We start from the raw sequence: 26,100 nt of genomic DNA on the forward strand, positions 1-26,100 counted from the left end.
CCTTACATTGACCCGACAACAAGAAGCATATATAGTGCATTACAATGTTATCCCATTAAATCTCAACAATGAGAGGGTTAGGGGGAAATTTACTAAGATGTGTAATCTACTTCACATGTGTTGTTGCTATGGGCAACCAACCAGCATCTACTTCTTATTTATTTAGCACCCTCTAGAAGATAGTAGACAGGATCTGATTGGTTGCCCATAGCAACATCATATGAGAAGTAAAATACATATCTTAGTAAATTTCCCCTTTAATATCTCTGATGCAGTTAATATTGCTGCAGTAGAAGCCATGTAAATACTGGGTTGCAGACATTTTGTTTTGCCATTCAAAAATCAGCTTCTTACTATGACCTTAGACTCAGCATTTCAGTGGTTTGGGTACTTCGTGTTCTTTATTGAGCAGTGATAGTCTCTCAACAATATCTATAGTCACACATTTGTATAATGATTTTATGTTGGAGGACATAGCAATTAGGATGAATAAGTAGTGTCATTTTATGTGGAGACCGAATTATTTTTGTCGCAAGGCAGGGTTTGGTGGACTTGTAAGGCTGCGAATTCGCAGCCTTGGGAACCAACCAGTATATGCGTTGTATGTTTTTGTGATGATACAAATATAGCCTCGCTCATCTTTGCTCATTAGCAGACACACTAGTCGCGCCATTCATGCAGTGATGCGGACACATTATGGGATTGATGTAGGTAGCCACTCCCTGCTTGATTATCAGCCCAACCCAGCTTAGCCCAACCCAGCTTCCAGTGAAGTGCAGCTTCCAATACCAGTGCAGTCCATATAAGCCATCTTTTTGCACATATGCAGTCAACCCGATGTTTGGGCGCATGTGCCAGTCTTGGTGCCTGACAGATCCATTGCACAGAAGTCAGGACCCTATTGGCCTATGGTTGCTCTCTTCTCTAAAGCATGGCTAGAGGCAGCCATCCAACCTAAAAAAGGTAGGAGCTGCTGCTAACATTTAGGACATGATATTTGTCAAAAAGGCTGATTACAAGAAGTCTCACACAGAGCATAGGACAACACCATTAACAACACCTCCTCTCTCAGGACCACTTCCATCTATGGGTATTTGGGGGACACAAAGAGGACTCGCTTCCTTTGGGGCAGAGGTTCCCAATCTTTTTTGATTCACGGCACCCTAGAGAATCAGAATTTTTTTCACGGCACCCCTAGGTCCAAAAAAAATTAATTAGATTGGGTTTATATGCGATTCTTAGAGGCAGTTATGTGGTAAAGGGCAGAATTTGCTTCTGTTTGTACACATTCTATGATTGGCAGCCACCAGCACTGGTTTTGCTCCTAAATAATTAACCATTAATAGTTTGAGTTGGTCCTGGACCACCAAGCCGCGGCACCCCTGCATGTGTCCCGAGGCACCCCAGGGAGCCACGGCACACAGTTTGGGAACCACTGCTTTGGGGTAATAGAATTAATGTGTATCTGCACACTTATACCAACGCTAACCCCTCTCTTGCTCCCCGCCCCCTGTTTCTCTCTCTCTCCCTCCCTGCCTCTCTCTTGCTGTCACCTCTCACCGACCCTCTTTCTCCCCTTCTCTTTCACTCACTGTCCACTCTCTCCACCACACTCACTGTCCTCTCTCTCTCCCTCTCTCACATTCCTACTTCTCTTACCCCCTTTCTCACTCGCTGTCCCCTCTCTCTCTCTTTCTAACTCACTGTTGCCTCTTTCCCACACTACTCTCTCCCCTCTCTCTCACTTATTGTCACCTATCACACCTCCTCTCTATCACTCACTGTCCCCTATCATACCTCCTCTCTCTCACTTACTGTCCCACTCTTCCTCCCCCCCTCTGTCGCTCACTGTCCCCTTCTCACACTCCTTTCTCCCACTCACTGTTTTTTCTACCCCATTCTCTCTCTTTCCTTTGCTTACACTCATCATCTCACTTACTGCGCTCTCTCCCCACCTCTCTTGCCTCCTCTCTTACATAGTTTCCCCTCTGTCCCTAACTTTCTCTCTTCCGCTCTCTGTCACTGTTCCCTCTCTCCCTCCTCTTTATCTCTTCCCCTCTCTCACTTACTATCCCCTCTCTCTTCCACTCCTCCTCTCTCCCCTGTCACTCACTGTCCCCTCTCTCCCTCCCCTCTGTCTCTCCCTGGAGCGACTGCCTTTTTCCACCATCCCTTTCCTGTCATTCACTGCCTCTCTGTCCCCCACTTCCTCCTCCTTTCACCCATACTCCAACGTCTCTTACTGCTTCTCACTGTCACCCTTTGGCTCTCTATCTCTCCCTATCAAACATTACAGCACCCTCTTCCTCTCCCATGTGTGATTCTCTCCCCATTTCCCCCTCTGCCTCTCTTCATCACCTTTTCACTGTCACACTCTGCCTCTAGGGATGGCTATCAACCATTGATGATTCTAAATCATCGATGGTTCATGGCCAATGTCGCATACTTTCGCCATCGATGGGGGAGAACCAGATGGTTTCCCTCCATTGATGGCACAGAAAAAATGATGTTTTACTGTTGTTTCTTTTTCAAAGTGCCAGGGCACAGAGCGTAGCTCTGCCCCTGAGACCCACAAAGCCCCGCCCCCATGTTTTGATTGGCCCACAGGCCAATCAGTCAAACAAAATGGATGACCATCGATAGGTAAAAATATCGATGGTCATCCATTGCATAGTTTAAAACTATCGATGGCAGGTTGCACTATTGCCATCTACAGCAACCATCGATACTGCCTCTCCTCATCTCTGCTCTTTGAGGCCACATCTTTGTTGTTAGGCCATCGCCACTGTTTCATGAGCATGTGCAAATAACCCCTCTACTTCTCCTGTCATGGTGCCCCCCTGTCATTTTCTTCTGGATCCGCCCCTACCCGTTACCGCTGCTTCCATGGAACCGGACACTACTGTCTCCATGTTACACTGCTTTTCTTGTATAATGAACGTGATTTGTTACAACACGTGTGTGTGGGTGGACACATACCTGTCTAAACCTTCTCCTTCTCTTCTTCTCTCTCACTTTTCCCTTTCTCTCCCTCTGTTCTCACTTCTTTATCTGTCTCTCTCTACCTCTCCGCCTCTCTCTCTTTACTCTCCTTCTCTCTATATTTGCATTCCTCTCTTCCATCTCCTCTCTCCCCGCTCTCTCCTGTCTCCACTCTCCCGGCTGTCCTCTCTGCTCTTCCCACTTTCCTTCTCTCCACTCTCCCCGCTGTCCTTCTCTCCGCTCTCTCAGCTGTCCTTCTCTCTGCTCTCTCTCCCTGTCCTTTCTCTTTCTGCTGTCCTCTCCCTCTCTACTGTATTCCTCTCTCTCTGCTGTCCTCTCTCTCTCTGCTGTATCTCTCTCTCTGCTCCCCTGCTCTCTCTCTCTCTTTGCTATCCTCTCTCTGCTGTCCTTCTCTCTCTCTTCTGTCTTTCTCTCTCTCTCCACACTCTCTCTCTGCTGTCCTTCTCTGTCTTTCTCCGCTATACTTCTCTCCGCTGTCCTTCTCTCTCTCCGTTGTCCCCTCTCCACTGTCATTCTCTTTCTCTCTGCTTTCCTTCTCTCTCTCCACTGTCCTCTCTCTCTCAGCTGTCCTTCTCTATCTTTCTTCACTGTCCTTCTCTCTCTCTCTGCTGTCATTCTCTTTCTCCACTGTCCTCCTCACTCTCCACTGTTCTCTCTGCTGTCCTTCTCTTTCTGCTGTCCTCTCTCTCTCTTCTGTCATATCTCCCACTGCTGTCCCTCTCTCTGCTGTCCCTCTCTTTCTGCTGTCCTTCCCTCTCTCTCTCTCTCTCTCTCTCTTCTGTCCTCTCTCTCTCTATGCTATCCTGTCCTCTCTCTCTCTGCTGTCCCTCTCTCTCACTCTCTGCTGTCCTTCTCTCTCTTCTGTCTTTCTCTCTGCTGTCTCTCTCTCTCTCTCTCTTCTGTCCTCTCTCTCTCTGCTGTCCTCTCTCTCTCTTTCTCTCTCTCTGCTGTCCTTCTCTCTCTCTTCTGTCTTTCTCTCTCTCCACTCTCTCTCTCTCTGCTGTCCTTCTCTGTCTCTTCACTGTCCTTCTCTCTCTATCTCTCCACTGTCATTCTCTTTCTCCACTGTCCTCCTCTCTCTCCACTGTTCTTCTCTCTGCTGTCCTCTCTCTCTCCTGTCATATCTCCCACTGCTGTGCCTCTCTCTGCTGCCCCTCTCTCTCTCTCTGCTGTCCTTCCATCTCTCTCTCTCTCTCTTCTGTCCTTCTCTCTCTCTCTGCTGTCCTGTCCTCTCTCTCTGCTGTCCCTCTCTCTCTGCTCTCCTTCTCTCTCTCTTCTGTCTTTCTCTCTCTCTCTGCTGTCCTCTCTCTCCCTCTTCTGTCCTCTCTCTCTCTTCTGCTGTTCTTCTCTCTCTTCTGTCTTTCTCTATCTCTCTCCACTCTCTCTCTCTCTCCCTGCTGTCCTTCTCTGTCTCCGTTGTCCTCTCTTCACTGTCCTTCTTTTTCTCTCTGCTGTCCTTCTCTCTCTATTGTCCTCTCTCTCTCCACTGTCATTCTCTTTCTCCACTGTCCTCGTCTCTCTCTTCACTGTTCTTCTCTCTGCTGTCATCTCTCTCTCTTCTGTCATTTCTCCCACTGCTGTCCCTCTCTCTGCTGTCCCTCTCTCTGCTGTCCTTCCCTCTCTATCTCTCTTCTGTCCTTCTGTCTCACTCTCTGCTGACCTGTCCTCTCTCTCTGCTGTCCCCCCCTCTCTCTCTTTCTCTCTCTCTGCTGTCCTCTCTCTTCTGTCCTCTCTCTCTCTTCTGTCCTCTCTCTCTCTCTCTCTGCTGTCCTCTTTCTCTCGCTCACTCTCTCTGCTGTCCTTCTCTCTCTGCTGTCCTTCTCTCTCTGCTGTCTTTCTCTCTCTCCACTCTCTCTCTCTGCTGTCCTTCTCTATCTCCGTTGTCCTCTTCGCTGTCTTTCTTTTTCTCTCTGCTGTCCTCTCTCTCCACTGTCCTCTCTCTCTCCGCTGTCCTTCTCGATCTTTCTTCACTGTCCTTCTCTCTCACTCCATTGTCATTTTCTTTCTCCACTGTCCTCCTCTCTCTCTCCATTGTTCTTCTCTCCGCTCCCCTCTCTCTCTCTGCTGTCCTCTCTCTTCTGTCATCTCTTTCACTGCTGTCCCTCTCTCTGTGGTCCCTCTTTCTCTCTCTGCTGTTTTGCTCTCTCTATGGCCCTTATTCTGGTCGGTGCGGCCAGAGCCGCATACGGGGCTCCGGCCGCACCAACCAATCCCCGCCTACTATACGGATCGCCACGGCCGTCCGTACACGGACGGCTGGCGATCCGCAAGAAAATGGTGGGGCGTACGCCTCCACCATGGTGGGAGCTGCCCCCTGCATTCGATGGTCGGCGACCATCGAAGGCAGGGCCGCACGCCCCACCAGGTCCCGCAAGCTGAGACCACACGGACAATCGTCCGTGTGATAGCTTGTATGGGGGCTGAGAGCTGACATCCGGCGACGTCAGCTTTCCGCCCCCATCACTGGCGTCATACCCTCATTAGCATGCATACGCCCCGCGTTTGCATGGGAACGCCCATAAAACGCGGGGCGTATGCATAGGGAAATGAGGGTATGAAGCCCCTCACGCCCCTATACGCCCCCTTTGCGGCGGACGACCTACGTCTGCGGCGAATTGGGCTGCACATGCGCAGATTGACCTCTGCGCATGTGCAGACTAAAAACATCGGCGGTACGGCCGCACGCGGGCCGTACCGCACGATTCTGAATAAGGGCCTATATCTGCTGTCATCTCTCTCTCTTTGCTATCCTTCTCTCTCTGTTGTCATTCTCTCTCTCTCTTCTGTCTTTATCTCTCTCCCCACTGTCTCTTTCTCTCCGCTGTCCTTCTCTGTCTTTCTCCGCTGTCCTCTCTCTCCGCTATCCTCTCTCCACTGTCATTCTCTTTCTCTCTGCTGTCCTTCTCTCTCTCTCCACTGTCCTCTCTCTCTCTCTCCACTGTTCTTCTTTATCTCTCTCTCTCTCTCCGCTGTCCTTCTCTATCTTTCTTCACTGTCCTTCTCTCTCTCTCCGCTGCCATTCTCTTTCTCCACTGTCCTCCTCTCTCTCTCCATTGTTCTTCTCTCCGCGCGCCTCTCTTTCTGCTGTCCTCTCTCTCTTCTGTCATCTCTCCCACTGCTGTCCCTCTCTCTGCTGTACCTCCTTCTCTCTGCTGTCCTGCTCTCTCTCTCTGCTGTCCTCTCTCTCTCTTTGCTATCCTTCCTCCTCTCTGCTGTCCTTCTCTCTCTCTTCTGTCTTTCTCTCTCCCCACTGTCTCTTTCTCTCTGCTGTCCTTCTCTGTCTTTCTCTGCTGTCCTTCTCTCTCTCTGCTGTCCTTCTCTCTCTGCTGTCCTCTCTCCCCTAACATTCTCTTTCTCTCTGCTGTCCTTCTCTCTCTCTCTCTCTCTCCACTGTCCTCTCTCCACTGTCCTACTCTCTCTCTCCCCGCTGTCCTTCTCTATCTTCCTTCTCTGTCCTCCTCTCTCTCCACTGTTCTTCTCTCCACTCCCCTCTCTCTCTGCTGTTCTCTCTCTCTCTCTCTCTTCTGTCATCTCTCCCACTGCTGTCCCTCTCTCTGCTGTTTCTCTCTTTCTGCTGTCCTTCTCTCTCTCTTCTGTCCTTCTCTCTCTCTGCTGTCCTCTCTCTCTCTCTCTGCTGTCCTTCTCTCTTTCTCTCTCTCTCTGGTGTCCTTCTGTATTTCTCTGTTGTCCCTCTCTCTCTCTGCTGTCCCCTCTCTCTCTCTCTCTGCTGTCCTTCTCTCTCGCTCCACTCTCCTTCTCTCTCTCCACTCTCTTAGAGAGCATGTACCCTGGGACCACTAACCCTCTCAAACCTTTTCATCCCTTTCCATATTGCCCCCCTGTTATTTTCTTCTGGATCCGCCCTAAAGTAAAATTCCTAAAGTCACTGGCGTAACTATAGCACCGCAGCCCCCGCCACCACGGGGGGGGGGGGGGGGGCGCTGTGCATATGGGGGCACCGGGGGCTGCGGTGCTATAGTTACACCTCCCCCCAATCCCCCGCAGGCTTACCTATTTCGCTGGTCCCGGCGGCTCCGTTCTTCTGCTGAGGACCACCACAAAATGGCCGCCCCCATATAGCACACAGTTCTCTGAAACTGTCTGCTGTATGGGGGCGGCCATTTTGTGGTGGTCCTCAGCAGAAGAACGGAGCCGCCGGGACCAGCATGAAAGGTAAGGCTGCGGGGGATTGGGGGGGTTTGAATGGGCGGCGGGGGGGCGCCCAAAACGTAGCTACGCCGCTGCCTAAAGTGAATTATAAAAGGTGTTGCATCAACAAAAGGAGAGATAAAACTGGGGAACACCACTAGCAAAATGTTGGGCCTGGGAAAAAAAGTCAGTAGAAGGGGAACTACAATATCATGGCATGTACATGCAGCTGCAAATAAGTGAGGTTTCTGAATATAGGAATCGATTGTCTCACACAACCTAAACCCCCCTGTTCCCACAAACTGGATATATTTGCTACATGTAAATTAACATTTCAATAAGTGCCATACACTTTTCCTTATTATAAGAATCCGCATTCAATTAAAGCCATTATGGGATTTAGAATACTGTAGCTTAGGCTTCTTGCGATTCCAAATACATTTATAGATGAGGGTGACACTAGGGCCTTATTTTGGTTCATTCTTTCTGACAAAATCCTTCTTAGATGGACAAAACCATGTGCACTGCAGGGGGGGCAGATGTAACTTGTGCAGAGAGAATTAGATTTGGGTGAGTAATTTTGTTTCTGTGCAGGGAAAATACTGACTGCTTTATTTTTACACTGCAATATAGATCTCACTTTGAAGTAAAACCCCACCCAAATCTAATTCTCTCTGCACATGTTACATCTGCCCCACCTGCAGTGCACATGGTTTTGCCCATCTAAGAAGGATTTTGTCAGAAAGAATGAACCAAAATAAGGCCCTAAATGAAAATCGTTACAATGAGGTTAATCATGATCAGAAGATATTTTTTTTTTTTATTAATCTAAAGCCTTGTCAATCATAGACAAATCATAGACAATCATAGACAAAAGTGGGGCCAGAGAATGCACCATGGTCTGAGCTATGCATAACGTGAGATCAAGAACTAAATTAAAAAGCAAAAGGAAGAGTGGACACTTACCAGCAATGCCAGTAAGTACTAGGGTTGGTGTATAGAAAACATACAGTATGAACTCAATAAACATAGCACTGTAGGTTGTACATTGTAATTCAGAATGAATGTATGGCCAAGTCGTTGTATTAAATTCCTTGCTGGCATTTGGGCTAAGAAGCCTATTAGAAGTCTGATGGGTGGAATGGGAGAAGGCCACTACTGCTATGTACTTTTAACCAAGTGATGCTCCCAAATAAGCTCCAGGTTAGAGACGAACAAGCCAGAGGGAATTATCTGCTGATGTGCAGCCATAATGTCATCAAAAAGCTTGCACTCAAGGTATAAGAGAAAGGCAGCATGAGGTGTATTCCTGGCTTTAAAATAATGGTGGTGTGACTAATATCAGCCATTGTCCTAGACACAGAGGCTGATCGGACATTTAAAAAAAAAAAATCAATAGTTTTTATTGAAATAGTTTTAAAAGTACATAAAAGAAATAAGAAACAAAAACAAGCCATGCAGTGAACAACTAAACAGTGCTGTGCATTACATACTGGTTTGTGTCATTGTGCCAATAAAACAATCAAATTACAAAGTCATGCAAACGTTTGGTCTCGTGTTTCTTATATAAAAATTATAAAACACATTTTATTACGAAAGGTACTATACTAACAGAGCAGGCTCTACAACAGTAGAAAGGAATAGTATTTCGTGAGTTAGAATTATTTTGGAAGTGCAGATTAATACCATAAAACAGGAGATATATCCCTCCCGCCGAGAGACAAGGTGGTGAGGAATATAGAATACTTCAATATAAATTGTTAGAAAAGCATGCGTGACATTAGCTTGAGGTTCTTGGGTGTTTATAAAAGGAAGACTATTCATCTATCCCATATTTTATAATCCTTTGCCTCCGCCCTGCGGGATACGTAACTTTTCATGCCCTACACCTCATTGACCAGTGACCTCCAAGAAGCAAGCGTAGGATCCTCCGAGGCCATGCACAACCGAGCTACCCCAGCTTTCGCCAACATGCATAAATTAATAATATAATGATGTGCGTAGTTATCCAAAGCCTCATCTTCAAATGCAGCCAATTTTCATACCCGTGGAGTGAGAGCATTTGCTGGGACACCAGTTGAAACTATTATCCTGATAATAACAGGACATGTCCATAATAAGTGTCAGAACGTGCCGCCGAGAGAGCGGCACTTCGGGCACCCATCATCAGCCCTGCCTACCTTGTTTGGGAAAGAATTCATGAAAATTATCATATTTATCCATTAGAGCATCACTTGGACCAGAGGCATCATAGCAAAGTTGTAGGGAGCAGTTCACAGATACAAGTAGGTTACATGAAGGTGTTTTGTTATGTTGGAAATTATAGGCTAAAATAGAGCCATGCATCACAATCTTCTATGTCACCCAAAAGAGGATGGAATCATCCCTGTGCTTTAGGTTTTAATCATGACGTCTTGGCAGAGGTGGAGACTTGTCCAATTGAGGATCATCTACAACACTGAAATCTCCACCTTAAACTGAATTTGGGTTAGCTTGTTGTAGAAGTAAATGAGACAAACGGCCTGATTAAGAATTCCCATAGTGTTTACTGAGCACTGATACGCCACCTGACGAATGCCCCCCCCTTCCCCTCCCCACCGAATCCCCTCAGTACCACGTTCACTTACACATCCCCTCGCAAGCCTCCACTAGCAGGAGAAGTCATCGATGGTCGCCGACCAATGAGTGATTTCTCCTGCCTTCGGAAATAAAAGTCAGTTGAAAAATTTAGAAAACACTGGCCAGACGCTGATTGGCTGAGAGCATCTGGCCAGTCTTTTCAATATGTTTTCAAATTCAGCAGCGCTTCCCGCCCTCCGCCCAGCAAATTGCGCTACAAGCTCCCAGCCGCCGTTGCCCGGATCCCCGCTGCCTGGACCCTGCTGCCCGCTACCTGCTGCCCGGGTCAGTAGCTTTCACACCAACTATTAACCCGGGCTGTATTACATAATAACTTTTCTCACTTACTTTTAGAGCTTATTTTTAACTGCATACAGTATTTTGTACAGTGAATAGAGTGCAATTATTTACTGAAAAATACTCTTTTTGAGTATTTTGTACATACTTTTCCTTTTTCCTCATCTTTTCTCTACTTATCGTACATAAGCTTTTACTTGTAGATAGTTGATCCTTCGGCTACCCAAAGCTCCGTCTCAAATGCATCCTATTGCTGGGTAACCTTAACTTGCAGCCAAATACACACCATTGTTGCTCTGGCCTTCTGTTTCGCTAGATTATACAGGCTCAAAGCTACAGTATGTACTTTACTTGCTTTACCAGTTACCTGGTATAGTCTCATCTCATACAGTAGGCAAGTCCCGCTGTGTCCCACCTCTGTATGGAGAAAATCTGTTCTGCACAAGTGTAAAATGGGCTTCCTCCTGTGAGTGACGTTGTGGTCTCTGACTGCAAACATCACTGATGACCAGTCCCCCCTGCCACATGACCTGCTATCTGCAATAAAGTGAGGGCTTGTGGAAATACAGCAGGGGTAAAATAGGTGGTGGTGGTGGGGGGGGGTGATCACTTGACACATGAATGGAGGCGGAGATAAAAAAAAATATAGATAGTAAAAAAAAAACACATAGAGGGTTATTCTGGTTCGCTCGTAAAGTCAAATTCATTCTCAAATTGACAAAACCATGTGCACTGCGGGGGGGGGGGGGGCAGATGTAACTTGTGCAGAGAGAATTAGATTTGGGTGGGGTTTTACTTCAAGTTGGGATCTATATTGCAGTGTAAAAATAAAGCAGTCAGTATTTTCCCTGCACAGAAACAAAATACTGTAGCTCGCCCAAATCTAAATCTCTCTGCACATGTTACATCTGCCCCCCTGCAGTGCACATGGTTTTGTCCATATGAGAAGGAATTTGCCAGAAGGAGTGAACCAGAATAAGGGCCATAGTGACACAAGGGGATGGAGGGCACTAAACGGTCGGGAGACAATTGACACTACAGTAAGGGCATTGTTTAAAGTGGTCCTAGAGTGGTGGTGGACTTGCTTCCCTATGGAAAAAGGAAGATTTTGGGACCTGAAGAGGGGAATGCTGCTGATGGAGAGAACCATGGAGCTGCCATGAGCCGAGAAAGGGAAAGGTAGCTGCAGCTCAATGATTCCAGCACTAGGTCGACAGGCAACAAGGTCGGCATGGGTTTAGGTCGACATGGGTCAATGTCGACATGGGTCAAGGTCGACATGGGTCTAGGTCGACAGGACATTAGGTCGACACAAGCATTAGGTCGATATGGGTAATGTCGACAGTGAAAAGGTCGACATGGCATTTTTCACCGTTTTTTTACCTGAATTTCAACACAGTCGACATGGACACAGTTTATTCTCCCACCACACCGTTTATTCTCCCACCATGCCCTAGTGGATGGTAGGGCATGAAATACCAATTGTCGACACATGTCGGCTCAAAAAACAGTGAAAACCCCAATGTCGACCTTTTGACTGTAGACCTTGCCCATGTTGACCTAATGCTTGTGTCGACCTAATGACCTGCTACCTAGACCCATGTTGACCTTGACCCATGTTGACCTAGACCCATGTCAACCTTGTTGCCTGTCGACCTAGTGGTGTCGACCTAGTTGCTGTATACCCAATGACCGTATCCCAATTTAACAGTATATGTTAAACCCTTTCTTTGCCAATGAAAGAGAATTTTTTTTTTATATTTTCTGCTCTTTAAAAACAGACACTATTATATATTACCAATTGAGGGACACACTTGTAGTCACTACCACTTCAAACAGTACTAGCATAATCTTCTCTACAAATATACACATACATTTTATGTAACAGGTTTGTCATCTGTTATTGTTGCTGCAGTCACACTAAACTGCCCTTCTAGTCACGTCTAGTCCCATTTGTAAATTTGCCCCAAAAATGTATCTTATTCGCATCACTAATGTGAATAAGAAGCAAAAACACACTATACTAATTAAAATAATTGATTTTCTGTGTGAATGCAGCTGTGTTTGTATGCACAATGCTACATTACAGTGTCAGTGGTTGTTCCAGAACAAAATCAGTCCTTCTGTCTTGAGGTGCTCCTACAATACTGCGAGGAATTGCATGCCTCCCTTGCATGCGCTACCCTGCCAACTGGCCGTCGGGCGGCAGGATCGCATGTGATATATCATATGCGGTCCTTTTGAATTCAATATATCGTATGCGATCTCAGAAAGTGTTGCGGGATGTCACAAATCCTACATGCAGCCCTTGCAAACTCCGGCTCCCATCCAATGTGCATTGGATCAGAATAGGAGGTTAGGCACATACGATTTATCGCCCCGATGCCTCAGAATCAGGTTAAAAGTGGCCAAACCGTATAAGTGTATGGGCACCTTTATACTGTACATTCAAATACAAAATATTACGTTTGTATTACATTGTATTTCTTTTGCTACACAGTTGAAGAAACACATTTTCATAAACTGCAATATTTATGTTCAAAACAATGCTACAAATCATAATGGTATATAAAATAGATACAAAACATCCCTTTTCTGAACAAATTTCACAAAAACAATGCTGCTCTCACTACCAAATTGTAATAAGTTTACAATCCTGATATACTAATACAGAGGAAGACTGATAAAATATGTAAAAGAAAAATAATTCTTAGACTACCATTTGCCTGCAGCTTTGCTCTTGTGGATCTTGTTCCCATGAAAACGCTGCCAGTTCTCATGGTAATTCCCCGATGATGCGGTTGTGGAGGTCGGGCTGCTGACATCAGCAGATGTCAGCTGTCTGCCCGCTTCCCGCGCAGGGCGCCCGCAGATCTGACACACCACAGAGGTGTCTCAGATTAGCAAGCGCTTGCAAAATCATTTGGTGGTCGCCACCCATCTAATTAATTTGTCCCTGCACGCATGCCTGCGGTGGATCGCGGCATGTGAGGGGGAGGCGGTCGATTTGTCGGCGGGCAGCATCTGGTGGACTCTCAAGGCTGCGATATTCATGTGCAGGGTGCCTTTGTCGACTTGCATAGTTGCGATGGTGTTCGCACAGGAGGTGGCGGGATGGAGGCGGGCAGGGGGCATTCGCATGATGTCACAGGAAGACACCCTGTTCTTGGACCTAGACGCAGCAAGTCTAGGTCAGTCCAGACTGACATTACAAACAGGGTTACAATTATTGGATGGTCGGCCCCTGCAAATATACAGTATGTATATGCAAAACATCCATTTGCAAAGCAGCGTTTGTCAGGCAGAGTTAGAAAGCTCGCTAAGCAGCACATTTTCATTGCTTATCGAGTCAATCAGAATAAGTCCCAATTAAAGTATATACACAATTCTATGGTTTGCTGGGTTCAGATCATGTAAAAACTTTATTCGGTGAGCAGCTCTTATGTTAAACATGCACCCTAAAATCTTGGCATTTTAGATCCAATGACAATAAATGATAAAGCAATAAAAGCTTTAGGCAGTAGATGGCAGCATTATGTAAGTAGAGCAATACACATACAACAGTACTATTTATACTGTACAATATCCTATGTAGATACCCTATGACAATATGATGTGTAAGCCCTGCCTATGGAAGTTTATAGAACCACATATTTATGCCGCATCCGCTTCTAAATGTTAATCTTTACGGATCACTGCTATGGCTATACTTATATATGTTTGGGGTGTTGTTGTTTATGTTTTGCTGCAAAAAATGTCAATACAAATTACTAAATAAAAAAAAAAGGGTGTTCTATTTCACATGGGTTGTTGCTATGGGCAACCAATCAGATAAAATCTATTATCTTCTAGAAGGTACTAAATAAATAAGTGGATTCTGATTGGTTGCCCATAGCTACGTGAAATAGAACTCCCATCTTAGTAACTTTCCCTCTGGTATAGGGTGACGGGCGCAGCAAAATCCAAATCTGCTTGCAGGGGTCACTGGAGTAGCCACTGGTGAGTTAGACTCTGCACCCCTGAGCATATCTCCCAACATCTGGGCTGGCCGAGGCGGGGACGGTGTGCGCGCCGAAGGCACGTGGCAAATTTTGGGGGGCGTGGCCTGTCGGAAAGGGGGCATGGCCTATACTCGCGGCGCTGTCGCGAGGCCACGCCCCCGTTTTTCACCGCGGTGGTGGCATGCCGAGCAGCTATGTGAGCTGCTGGCAAGCCCCCAGCCCCTCTGCCTGCAAGAATAGACGCTGTGCGCATGTGCACAGCGTCTATTCACGGACTACAGGGGGGGACTCCCAACTGCTCCCCCCCACCGCAGGACACTGCCGGCGGCGGGAGGGACGCGGGAGTGTCATAAAATATCGGGATGTTCCCGCGATAAGCGGGACAGTTGGGAGGTATGCCTGAGTATTAGCCAATACCCTCCCCAGTCCTCTGTGTACCTGCATATGGTACCAGCTTATGTACCATCGCTATATATCAAAGCCCCGAGATTCCAGTATCCTGTCTTCACCTCTGGCCCACTATGGCCATAACCGTGTACACCTGTCCACCCAGTCCTGACACCCAAGGTTTACTCGGCCGGTGTGATGGAGACAGGCTGATTTAGGCCGGAGTTGACATCACACACCCTCCCTCAAAATGCTTTGGCACTCTTGTTTTCCCTGACCACCCCAAACGCCGGTTTCCTGTCAATGAACTTGTGAATGGCTTGTGATTGAAAAAAATGGCAGGATGGCATCGTGCAAGCCCAGCACCTTGGGGAGCGATAAAACTGGGGTTTGTGCACTAGGCCACGCCCCTTTACTGGAGGCCACATCCTCCAGGCCTGAAGCCCCACCCCTTCTTAGGGTCCCGATTCACAAATTTCTAAAGTTGTGAGGTATGCTGCTTGTAACCCATTTGCCTATTCTTCATTAAAAGACCACGATGTTAAGGATTTTACATACTTTACAGTCAGGACAGCAACTACATGGAGAACAAACAGTGCTACCTGACAGAGAAAAAGACATTGTATTCTGCTATTAGATACAGTATCAGATTCAACTAAAAATATGCTGACACTCCTATTCACTTTGCGAGATTGCAATGCCAGTCACACAGCAAAACTAGTTAGTGGTCACCCACTGGACAGACTATATTAAAATGCTTACGATATGTACCAACTTGGTTGCTTAAAAATCAGCAAAGAGCACAATTAGAGGTGTAATGATATGCATTAGTACTGCTCACCAAAATCAGTCCCTAGTTGCCTATTGCAGGGCTGCAACTACACAGTAATTTGGCTATACTTGGTCTCCTTCCCCCCTGCATGCACATATAGGTATTACATCCAGCACCCAGACAAAGCCGGCCCTAGGCATAGGCAAACTAGGCAAATGCCTATGGTATTTAGATTGGATGAGGCATGCAGTTCATACAACTAAGGAAGCAGCATTAGGAGCGCCAGTGTGGGGAGCAGAGAGAGTGGAGGGAGGGGTAGGCAGTAACAAAAATGGTTGCCTTCCCTGGAGGGCTGCTGTGCATCACTAGCCATAGCAAGTTCTCCCCCCATGGGCCTTTGTGGAGTCCAGCAGAATGAGTTTACACTGACTGACTCCCTGCAGTCAGCCCAGGCAGCAATATCTTCAGAGACCAGGCCAAGTGAGTAATGTGCAGGGGAGCAGGATGTGGCATTTGTGTAAGCAGCATTACTGTGTGGCATTATGTGCATAAGAACATTATTAACATGCAGCATAGTGTGTCAGGGGAATTACTGTGTAGCATTATGTGATGGTGAGATGAAGCATGTATAAAGGACATTAATGTATGTTGCAATGTGAATAAGGAGCAATACACTGTGGTGTAATGTGAATAAGGAGCAATTCAGTATTTTGTGATGTGAATAAGGAGCAATGGGTTAGGGGTGGAAGTAGCGATGTTGCTAGGGGCCTCCAAACAAAATCTTGCCTAAGGCATCAAATTAACTAGGGCTGGCAGTGACTCTGGGCATGTAACAACCTAGCGCCCCCCCCCCCCCTCCCCTTGTCCAGTTGCATTGATGCCTAGTGCAATAAAGGAAATTACCCACATTCAACAGATTGTACCTTTGTTATGATCATACCTCTCAACTTTTCCCAAGATCAGGACCTGCACTAAGGTGCGGCCAGCTTGAGAAGAAGGGTGGTGCTACCAGGAAGGTGGGCATGGTCTCAGTCTGAGGAGCGTGGCTTATCACAGCAAACCCCATTTTTGTCACTTTGGGGGTGTGCCCAGTGATCCACTAGCAGTTGAGCTGTTCCCCGGCTGCATGCACACAGTATCTCCATACCTCCCAACTTCTGTGCTGATGAAATAGGGACACTAGCGTCCGAAAAGGGGACGGGGCGTATGCAAATGAGGGCGCGGCTTATGCTAAAAGGCCGCAACCTCATTTTCATACGAGAATAGACGCTGTGCGCATGCGCACAGCGTCTATTCTATTAGATTGGGGGGTCTCCCAACTGCCACCCCCGCAGCGGGACAATGCCTGACGCGGGTGGGACAGCGGGACAGGACCCGAAAATCGGGACTGTCCCGCTGTAATCGTGACAGTTGGGAGGTATGTATCTCTTTAGCGATCACCCACTCCCTCAGCAGTGATCTGCGACCCACAGGGGGGACAGTGGGACAGTCTCCATTAGTGGTACTATCCCACTGTAATTGGGACAGTTGGAAGGAGTGGTTATGAGCTGGCTCATGGGGAAGATGCTATTAAATGGCTCTAGGTACAGCAGCACCATATACAGTATTATTACATGTGTTACACACTCACAGCTACATTTAATAGAATCATTTCAGAGATGGCAGCCTATGAGTCAGCATCCTTCTGCCAAAGCCTTGCCTTACAATCAATTGTGGGACTGCTGATATGAGCCCTTGGCACCATGTAAAAGTCCCAGAGTGTTAGCCACATACTTTAGGTGTTATGTACTGTGACTAAGAGCTGCTGATTGCACTAATTGCAGCAAGAAAGTCAGTAAAATCCTTCTGTCACTGCCAAGAGTCATCTACAAATGTCCCCGGGAGCCAATTACATTACTGACTCTCCTAGCAATCATGCGTTGCCAAGCAGGCGAGATACAGTGAGTAAATGAATACTTTAAAATGATGCATTTAAGTAAAAAACGAAAACTCCCTTATTGACATTTTATTTATAACATGTTACTAGTTCCTTACAGGGCAAATGGATTATTAAAAATAAATAGTATACCTAAATTTGTACGGGATCTTGATGCATGGGAAAAAATGCAAATGTAACCCCAATGTCAGTGGTTCCTAAACTGTGTGCCTTGGCACCCTGGGGTGCTTAATTTAATAGGATAAACCAATGCTTTTGGCTTGCAGTCAGCACACTGTAGGAGGTGCAGTGGGATTGCCTTGGGGCCCCCAAAGCCGCTGGACCCCATAGCAGCTGCGCCTCTGCACCCTCTATAGTTATTCCACTGGTCATAAACATTTATCCTACAGTTGTGATGTCCAAGAGTTGTATGTAATAGACGACATACTATATACAGTATATATTTTTAGCACCTGTGCTAGTTATGTTTTCTGGTTGCTATTAAGATTCCTAAGTAGGCTGATCAACATATTGATATTTGCTTTACAGGAATTCGCTCATGGAATATTAATCTTGAATCCTGTGACCTAGATGAGCAGTTGAAGCTCTTCGTGACAAGACATCTTGCTACTTTTTCTCCAGATGTCAAAGGTTAGAAAATATTATTATATTGGGGTTTTTTTACACATCATTTTTCATTGAAACATAAGTACTGAACCGTTATTATTTTAATAGTGCAAACTCTATAAAGTGAAGTATTTTCCTTAAATATAAAACAATCAAATTACCTGTATCATATAGTTGTTAATGTCTGGTTAGAGTTCATATTCATGTTGCTATAAATGATTTACAGATTTAAAGGTCATCAAATTACCATGGCAACCACAGTTAGATGACATATGATATAGTGAGCAGAGAGACTTTTGAACATTCCCTACATAACATTCAACCTGTCATTTTCCTCTGACATTTTGTGAACGTCATGGATGTTGGTGAGGGGATGAGGTAAAGCTTTCACGGTACTTGTGTACTAGCATGGCGCCCACGATATTAGGTCGCACGACATATAATCGCATCGCATGCCATACACCCGATGCACAGCGATGCAAAGCAATTTTAAATTGTATAAGCCCCCTATGCGATGTTAAATTGTATAAGCACCCAAATGGTGGCTTACAATGTTAAATGCACCCCCACGCCACCCCCATTATGAACGTCAACCCGAAGCATGGCGAGCGCAGCGAGCCCGCGAGGGGCGGTGGTACGCGTCCTACGACCTTTTCATACCCCCACTATCCCCGTCGGCGTGGAATTAATTTTATATAGTGTGGCGAGCGCAGCAAGCCACCGAGCCCGAAGCGTGGCGAGCACAGCGCACCCCGCGAGGGGACGCGTATTACTTTACATGTATTTTGCGTCCCCTCGCGGGGTTCGCCTCGCTGCGCTCGCCACACTATATTAAATCTACTCCACGCTGACGTGGATAGTGGGGGTATGAAAAGGTCATAGGACGTGTACCGCTGCCCCTCGCGGGCTCGCTTCGATCGACACACTTCGGGTTGGCGTTGATAGTTTGGGTGCCGTTGGGGGTGCTTTTAACATACTAAGCACCCATCACTTTTCATTATCTTATCTATATATACTTTTAACATGGGAAAACCCATTAGGGTGCTTATACAATTTTAAATCGCATACCATTTTATATGCGATAGAATGGCATACAATGCCATACAATGCGATGTAATACAATTTAAAATTGAATAACATCGCATTCCATCGCATCGCATACCATCACATGCCTTATGGTCTGCGATGCGATGGGCGCCGTGCTAGTACACAAGTACCGCTTTCACTTATGAGTCCTGATTGTGAGTCGCACATGAAGTGTAAGTGCCAAAGGCCACAGTAGTCAGATTGATTACCATAAGCTAATGCGAGCATCTTCCTGGCTAATGCAAGTTCTGGTAGAGTTTCTAGCTGGAAGCCACACTGCCTATTGTTTTTTTAGAATTCCAAGTGCTGTATGTGCGACTAAGAACATAGCAGAACTATAGCTACTGTACATACCCACACGCTCCCATGATACTCCAACGAGACAACAAGATGGATCTCTTGAGTGCTACCACAATGCCCATTTCATACAAGTATAAATTTGGCCAACATTAGTCTGGCTTTGAATTGCTTGGAGATATACAAAAATAAACTATGTCCAACTCACAATCAGGTCTATAGTGTAGCGGCATATTGTAGCACTAAAAGGGGGCGAGAAAGTTGCATCCCACATGTTGACAAGTTTTGCAGCTTTGATTGGGTCCTACTTTTTAAACATACTGAGCAGATCTTATGGCAGAGTAATGGGAATTGCAGGGTATAAACCAGAGGTTCTCAAGCTTGCTCTTCAGGACCCCAAACAGTTCATGTTTTTCAGGCCTCCTCGCAGTGTTGTAGATGTACTGTATCATACAGAGGCGTAACTACTTTTTTTGCGCCCCCCCCGCCGGACATTTCGGGCGCCTCCCCCCTGAAATATTAACCCCCTCCTTACCCGTCCCCATTGCCGCCGGCGCCTCTGCCTCTAACCCGACACGCAGATCTGTGTCGGGTGACGGGCGGTCCCCGGCTCCGGCTGCAGTGCTAATATAATAACAGACACTCGGAAAATGGCTGCCCCCATACAGCATTATGGGGGCAGCCATTTTCCGAGTGTCTCTTATTATATTAGCACTGCAGCCGGAGCCGGGGACCGCCCGTCACCCGACACAGATCTGCGTGTCGGGATAGAGGCAGCGGCGCCGGCGGCAATGGGGTAAGGAGGGGGAGGGCAGGAGTCGGGAGCCGGGACCAGGTGGTAACTATAGTCCCGCAGACCCCCCCAGGTGCCCACACCTGCCTAGCGCCTCCCCGCCACCGCGGGGGCTGCGGGACTATAGTTACGCCACTGGTATCATACCTCCCAACATGACCGTCTCCAGGAGGAACACAATGGCCCTTATTCTGGTTGGTGCGGTCGAGCCGCATATGCGGCTCCGACCGCACCAGACGAATCCCCGCCTACAAGACGGATCGGCACGGCCGTCCGTACACGGACGGCTGCCGATCCGCATGAAAATGGCGGGGCGTACGCCTCCACCATGTTGGGAGCTGCCCCCTGCATTCGATGGTCGATGACCATCGAAGGCAGGGCCGCACGCTCCCCCCGCTCACGCAAGCTTAGAGCACACGGACAATCGTCCGTGTGAAAGCTTGTATTTGGGCGGAGAGCTGACATCCGGCGATGTCAGCTTTCCGCCCCCATCACTGGCGTCATAGCCTCATTACCATGCATACGCCCCGCGTTTGCATGGGAACGCCCATGAAACGCTGGGCGTATACATAGGGTAATGAGGCTATTAAGCCCCTCACACCCCTATACGCCCCCTTTGCGGCGTCTAAATTTTTTACTCGGCGAATTCCCCTGCACATGCGCAGAGTGACCTCTGCGCATGTGCAGAGTGTAAACATCGGCGGTACGGCCGCACGCGGGCCGTACCGCTCAGATCAAAATAAGGGCCAATGTTCTGTTTCTGGACTTCCCTCTTTATGTATGATTGCCATCACCTGTTTTAAACAGGTTGATTGATAAGAAAGGTGCTTTAACATAGGTGATTTTAAACTGCCACACCCAAGACTCCATTTCACTTGGTTTTAAACTGCCACAGAACCTGTGTAATTAATATGTGTCCCGGGTTAAAGGGATGAGTTGGTCACCCTAGCTGCTACGTACTGTATAATCTTATAGAATGCACTTACTTCAAAGCTGATTGGTTACCATAGTGCACTTCAACACTCATTACTTTTTCATACCTCTACCCCCGAATCAAAAGGGAAATAATTGGCTTCACCTGTTGATCTTTTAAAATGAGCCAGTGAGTAATGAATACACCTGTACAGTTGCTGCGTGAGATATTTGAGGTACTGAGGACCTAGTTTAAGAACCACTGATTTTGGCCTTGCTGGGCATATGGAGAAATGTGTGCTTCCATAAGGAAACTGTACAGAAGTGTTTATATAATTATAGTGCACATTATGGCATGGACTTTCAGTCTGTAGAAGATTACAGTTTTACTGAAAATGGTACTAAAAAAAAAAATTAAATTGCATGACATTGATACTAATGGAGCCCACACACACACCGAACCCGGCGTGCGTTGTGGGCTTAACTAGCACACATAGCATCGCATCGTATGCCTTGTGCATACGATGTGCATGCGATGCGATGCTGTGCTAGAAAAAGCTAGTACAAAAAGTATGTGCAGCACATACTTTTTGTACTGTACGATGAGGTGCCGCGGGAGCGCGCACCCCATCGTACAGCATCGCACCGCCGGCAACGGTGCGTGTGTGGGCTCCTTAATGGTTGTGGCCAAGCAGACTAATCTGTGGTATACTATTAGTGATTATTAAAAATAATACTACAGAAAAGTTACTAATATGCAAACAGGGCGGACTCTGTACTAAGAATATAGCAAACAGGTGCAGTTCCTAAACCTGTTGATGATAAACTATGCTAGTTGCTAAGCACAAATATGACAAGCTTGTGCTCAGCTTTTCTGTCATTAGATAAACTTGTGTTATTTTACCCCATCCCTGTTTTCTTACACCTCATTGCAGGAATGGCTACATGTTTTAATGGTATAATAGATCACAAACATGTTTTTCTCTCTGCTTAAGAAAGGATGGTTGTTTTATCGCCCAAACCTTTAGCTGGTAATTGTATCATGCTCCTATCGTGGTGAGTTATCGTCTCCGATTCTTGGTCAAAGCCTGACAGAGGAGGCTGATGAGTTAATACTTTCCTGCTTTATGAAAGGTGCTCTACTGCCATCTAGCAGTAACACAGAAATGGCATGCCGGCTTTACTAAACAAAGAAATGTGTTACAAGCAAGACTATGGGCCAAATGTAATAGGGTGTGAGAATCAGAAAGTGAGAGATTTTGGGGGAGTTTCTCCATTTCTAACCCATCTCTAACTTTCTGATTCTCACACCCTATTACAGTTGGCCCTATAGCTAGAAGGGTTCCAGATTACAGAGTCGACAGTGTATTGAAAAACAGGTCAACATGCAAAAAGTTGACATGGTGATACGGTCCACATGCACAAGCAAAAATATGAAAAGGTTGTCATGAATTTTCCACTGATGTTAATATTGACATCTGAGCAGGGCCATCTTAACAGTATTGTGGACCCTAGTCAAAGCAGTGCACGGGGCCCCTACTAAGTAAAAAAAAAAATCATAAATTCATGCGGTGTCTTCCCCACAGTCATCAGCCATCCAGTAATAAGCATACTTACAGCCAGTAACTGTTTGGCTGCAGGCTGGTAGATAATGTTTCCCAGAAGCTCTGATTTTGTGTAATTTATAGTCAAAGCAGCCGGCAGGGGCGGGCTGGGTCAGGGGGCAGAGTGCCATAAGCCCCCCAGGCCGGTCTGACTATTTACTGGCTGGGCCGGCTGCCGCAGCCGTCCCCATCGCAGCGGCCGGCCGCCTCCCTGTCCTGCAAGCCCCGGCCGCATGAATGTAGCCTAAGGCGACGGCCTCTCCAAAAATGGCCGCCGCCTTAGAGGAGACAGACACTAGAGGTACTGCCATACCTCTAGTGTCTGTCAGAAGAGAACAGCGCTGCCAGCGCTGCCGGGAAGTACAGATTTTGTAGCGCTGGCACGCTATTGAAATTAACCCTTTGGCAACGTGCATGCATGTACCCTGGCTCCCCCCTGCAAGAAATATCACTCCCCATGGGCCATGGCAGAAATGAAACCCCTGGCATGAAGCATGTAACCCCTGGCAACAAATGACGTTCCTTTGATAATGAGCATGTAGGTAAGCAGCAGTTATATAGTATAATATGTAATAGGCATTATTATATTTAATGGGCATTATGGTATTGGCATTATGTGTACTGGGCATTACAGTGTGTGGCATTATGTTTTATGGGCATTATGTTGTTGGAATTATGTGTAGTGGGCATTACGGTGTGTGGCATTATATTTAATTGGCATTGCGGTGTTGGCATTATGTGTAATGGGCATTACGACATTGGCATTATGTGTAATGAGCATTACGGGTGTGGCATTATATTTAATTGGCATTACGGTGTGGCATTATGTTTAATGGGCATTACGATGGCATTATGTGTAATGGCCATTACAGTGTGTGACATTATATTTAATTGGTATTACGGTGTGTGACATTATGTGTAATGGGCATTACGGTGTTGGCATTATGTGTAATGGGCATTACGGTGTTGGCATTATGTATAATGGGCATTACAGTGTTGGCATTATGTGTAATGGGCATTACGGTGTTGGCATTATGTGTAATGGGCATTACGGTGTTGGCATTATGTGTAATGGGCATTACAGTGTTGGCATTATGTGTAATGGGCATTACGGTGTTGGCATTATGTGCAATGGGCATTACGGTGTTGGCGTTATGTGTAATGGGCATTACGGTGTTGGCATTATGTGTAATGGGCATTACAGTGATGGCTTTATGTGTAATGGGCATTACGGTGTGTGACATTATGTGTAATGGGCATTACAGTGATGGCTTTATTTGTAATGGGCATTACGGTGTGCGACATTATGTGTAATGGGCATTACAGTGTGTGGTATTATGTGGAATGGGCATTACGGTGTTGGCATTATGTGTAATGGCCATTACAGTGTTGGCATTATGTGTAATGGGCATTACGGTGTTGGCGTTATGTTTGGGCAATACAGTGATGGCTTTATGTGTAATGGGCATTACGGTGTTGGCATTCTGTGTAATGGGCATTACAGTGATGGCTTTATGTGTAATGGGCATTACGGTGTGTGACATTATGTGTAATGGGCATTACGGTGTGTGACATTATGTGTAATGGGCATTACGGTGTGGCATTATGTGTAGTGGGCATTATACTGTATATTTTTGCAATGCACCTTCGGCGCGCACTGTCCCCATTTCTGGTGTATGTGTGTGGGGGGAAAGGATTGTGTAATCCTTGCTGCATACTAGAGGGGAGGGGATAGGGTGGTGAAACAATGGCGATGGTGATGGGCCACTTGCTTTTGTTGCCCCCCAGGCTGAAAATTGCCAGCCAGCCCCTGGCAGCCGGGCAGCAATCTCTACCAGCCTCACTCCAGAGGCACTAGCAAACCCCTGCTAGAAGGCCCCTAGAAATGTGGGGCCCTAGGGCAGCTGTCCAGTAAGCCCATGCTTTAAGATGGCCCTGCATCTGAGCACATGGAATAGTGTAGTGTGTACCCTAGCATCTCTCGCCATGCTTCGGGACACATTCCTGCTACCACTGCCTCAGCACACTTTACCGTTCCCAATTCACGTAGATGTTAAAATAAAAAGTAACAAAAAGGAAAACAAAATCACGAAAACCGCATGTTGCCTTTTCATGTGTCTACCATTGCCATTGGCAATTTACATGGTCCTACTTTCTCACTGTACATCAAATAAACATCTGGCTTGAATGTTCTATTAGTAATGCCTACATATGATGGATCATTTGCAAAGCACATGTAAATTAAACTTTTTTTTAGAAGTTTACAAAATAAAATAAGTAATTAAAAATCTGCAGGGTGCTCCTTTCACAAGGCCTCAATTAGCTCCAGTTCCAGGCTGGTTTCCACTGTATCCGGGAAGCCACAAATGTAAGATCCCTCTGCCATACTGATGACCATAGAGGGAAGTAGTGCAGACCCTTTTTCTGAAAGAGGCTTTTTCAATCTCTCTGAGATGCGGGGGCCAATATATTTTAACAAGGTTGGGTAAATTGGGGAGAAAAAAATATAACAGTACCCCATCTAAAAATGGCAGCAGCACATCATAATCCACCAGAGCAAAAGGACTAAAGATAGCCGTTACCCTTTTCCAGACAACCAATCACAAGTGGTAATCATGGTAAGACATACTTGCGATTGGTTTAGACACTAGAGTGTACTTAGGGTTAGGCCATTGGGGGGGGGGGGGGGGGGATGTCAGCTATACAGACTGCAGGATGCATGCCCTAAACAGAACCTGACTGCAGAGTATCATTCCAGGCACCGTGCTATCTAGAAATAGTGGCTGTGTGGTAATGATGGTGCTGCCCTCAGAGCCCTGCACTCTCTGGAATGGCACTTCTCATACAGTATATCCCTAGTTACAGTCCTGCTCAAAGTCATCTGCCAACATTTCCTGAAATACAGCTTAACAGTTGAATGTGCAGAATTCATAATATGGATTTAGATGATTACACACGTGGGAGAATCTATCCACGGTTGACACTATAAGTTCAGGGCTTTCCTCCCACCTTGCTGTCACATGCTTTATGGGTACTGTATGTAGTGGTATGTAGGCAGGGAAAACAGGCCCTGTATATCAGAGTATTAGTTACCCACAATGTACTTACACTGTTTGGTTTTTAGTTTGCTTCCCTTTGGTGATGGTTGGCTTAGTGGATGGGGAGCATTTGCCAATAAGATGGGCATGAAGACTATCACATTACTTTGATACATTATTAATGACGGTTGTCCTTTTGATCTCAGATACATGCTAAACAGCTAAAGTGTTCATTTTCCTTTTGTTGTTTATAAACCCCACACCTCAAACCATTAGGGCTTCTTGCAATGGGCACCTTCACTACCAAATATTTAGTAACTGTGCTACAAGAAAATGGCTGCCACTCTCAAACAGGAACAGATGGTGTTATACATTAATTATATATTATAGCTCTCTTTACTGTATGTTTCCTATTGATAACTGATCCCTCTGGTTATCCTCCATGTAGAATAGAAATATAATATATTGTCATATATTTATCTGTCACAAAAAAGATCTGTACTACAGGAAAATGGTGGTCGCTGTCCTGCATACACATTATTACTTAGAGGTATGCTACAAGACAATTGCTGTTGCTCTCCTAATCTGCAGACAGATAAG

The 26,100-nt window shown here is 46.4% G+C and overlaps 1 protein-coding gene across 1 annotated transcript in view; it reads left to right on the forward strand.

Annotated features, from left to right (window-relative positions):
• MAP1A (microtubule associated protein 1A) overlaps nt 1–26,100 on the forward strand; it is a 169,616-nt gene that overhangs the window by 23,259 nt on the left and 120,257 nt on the right. Inside the window, exon 2 of the mRNA XM_083184076.1 lies at nt 17,693–17,794. Coding sequence (XP_083040202.1) covers nt 17,693–17,794 — 102 coding nt within the window. The remainder of the gene's footprint in view (nt 1–17,692; nt 17,795–26,100) is intronic.

This window comes from Crinia signifera, chromosome 4, assembly GCF_055691185.1.
Source record: "Crinia signifera chromosome 4, ASM5569118v1, whole genome shotgun sequence".
Classification (NCBI taxonomy): Eukaryota; Metazoa; Chordata; class Amphibia; order Anura; family Myobatrachidae; genus Crinia; species Crinia signifera.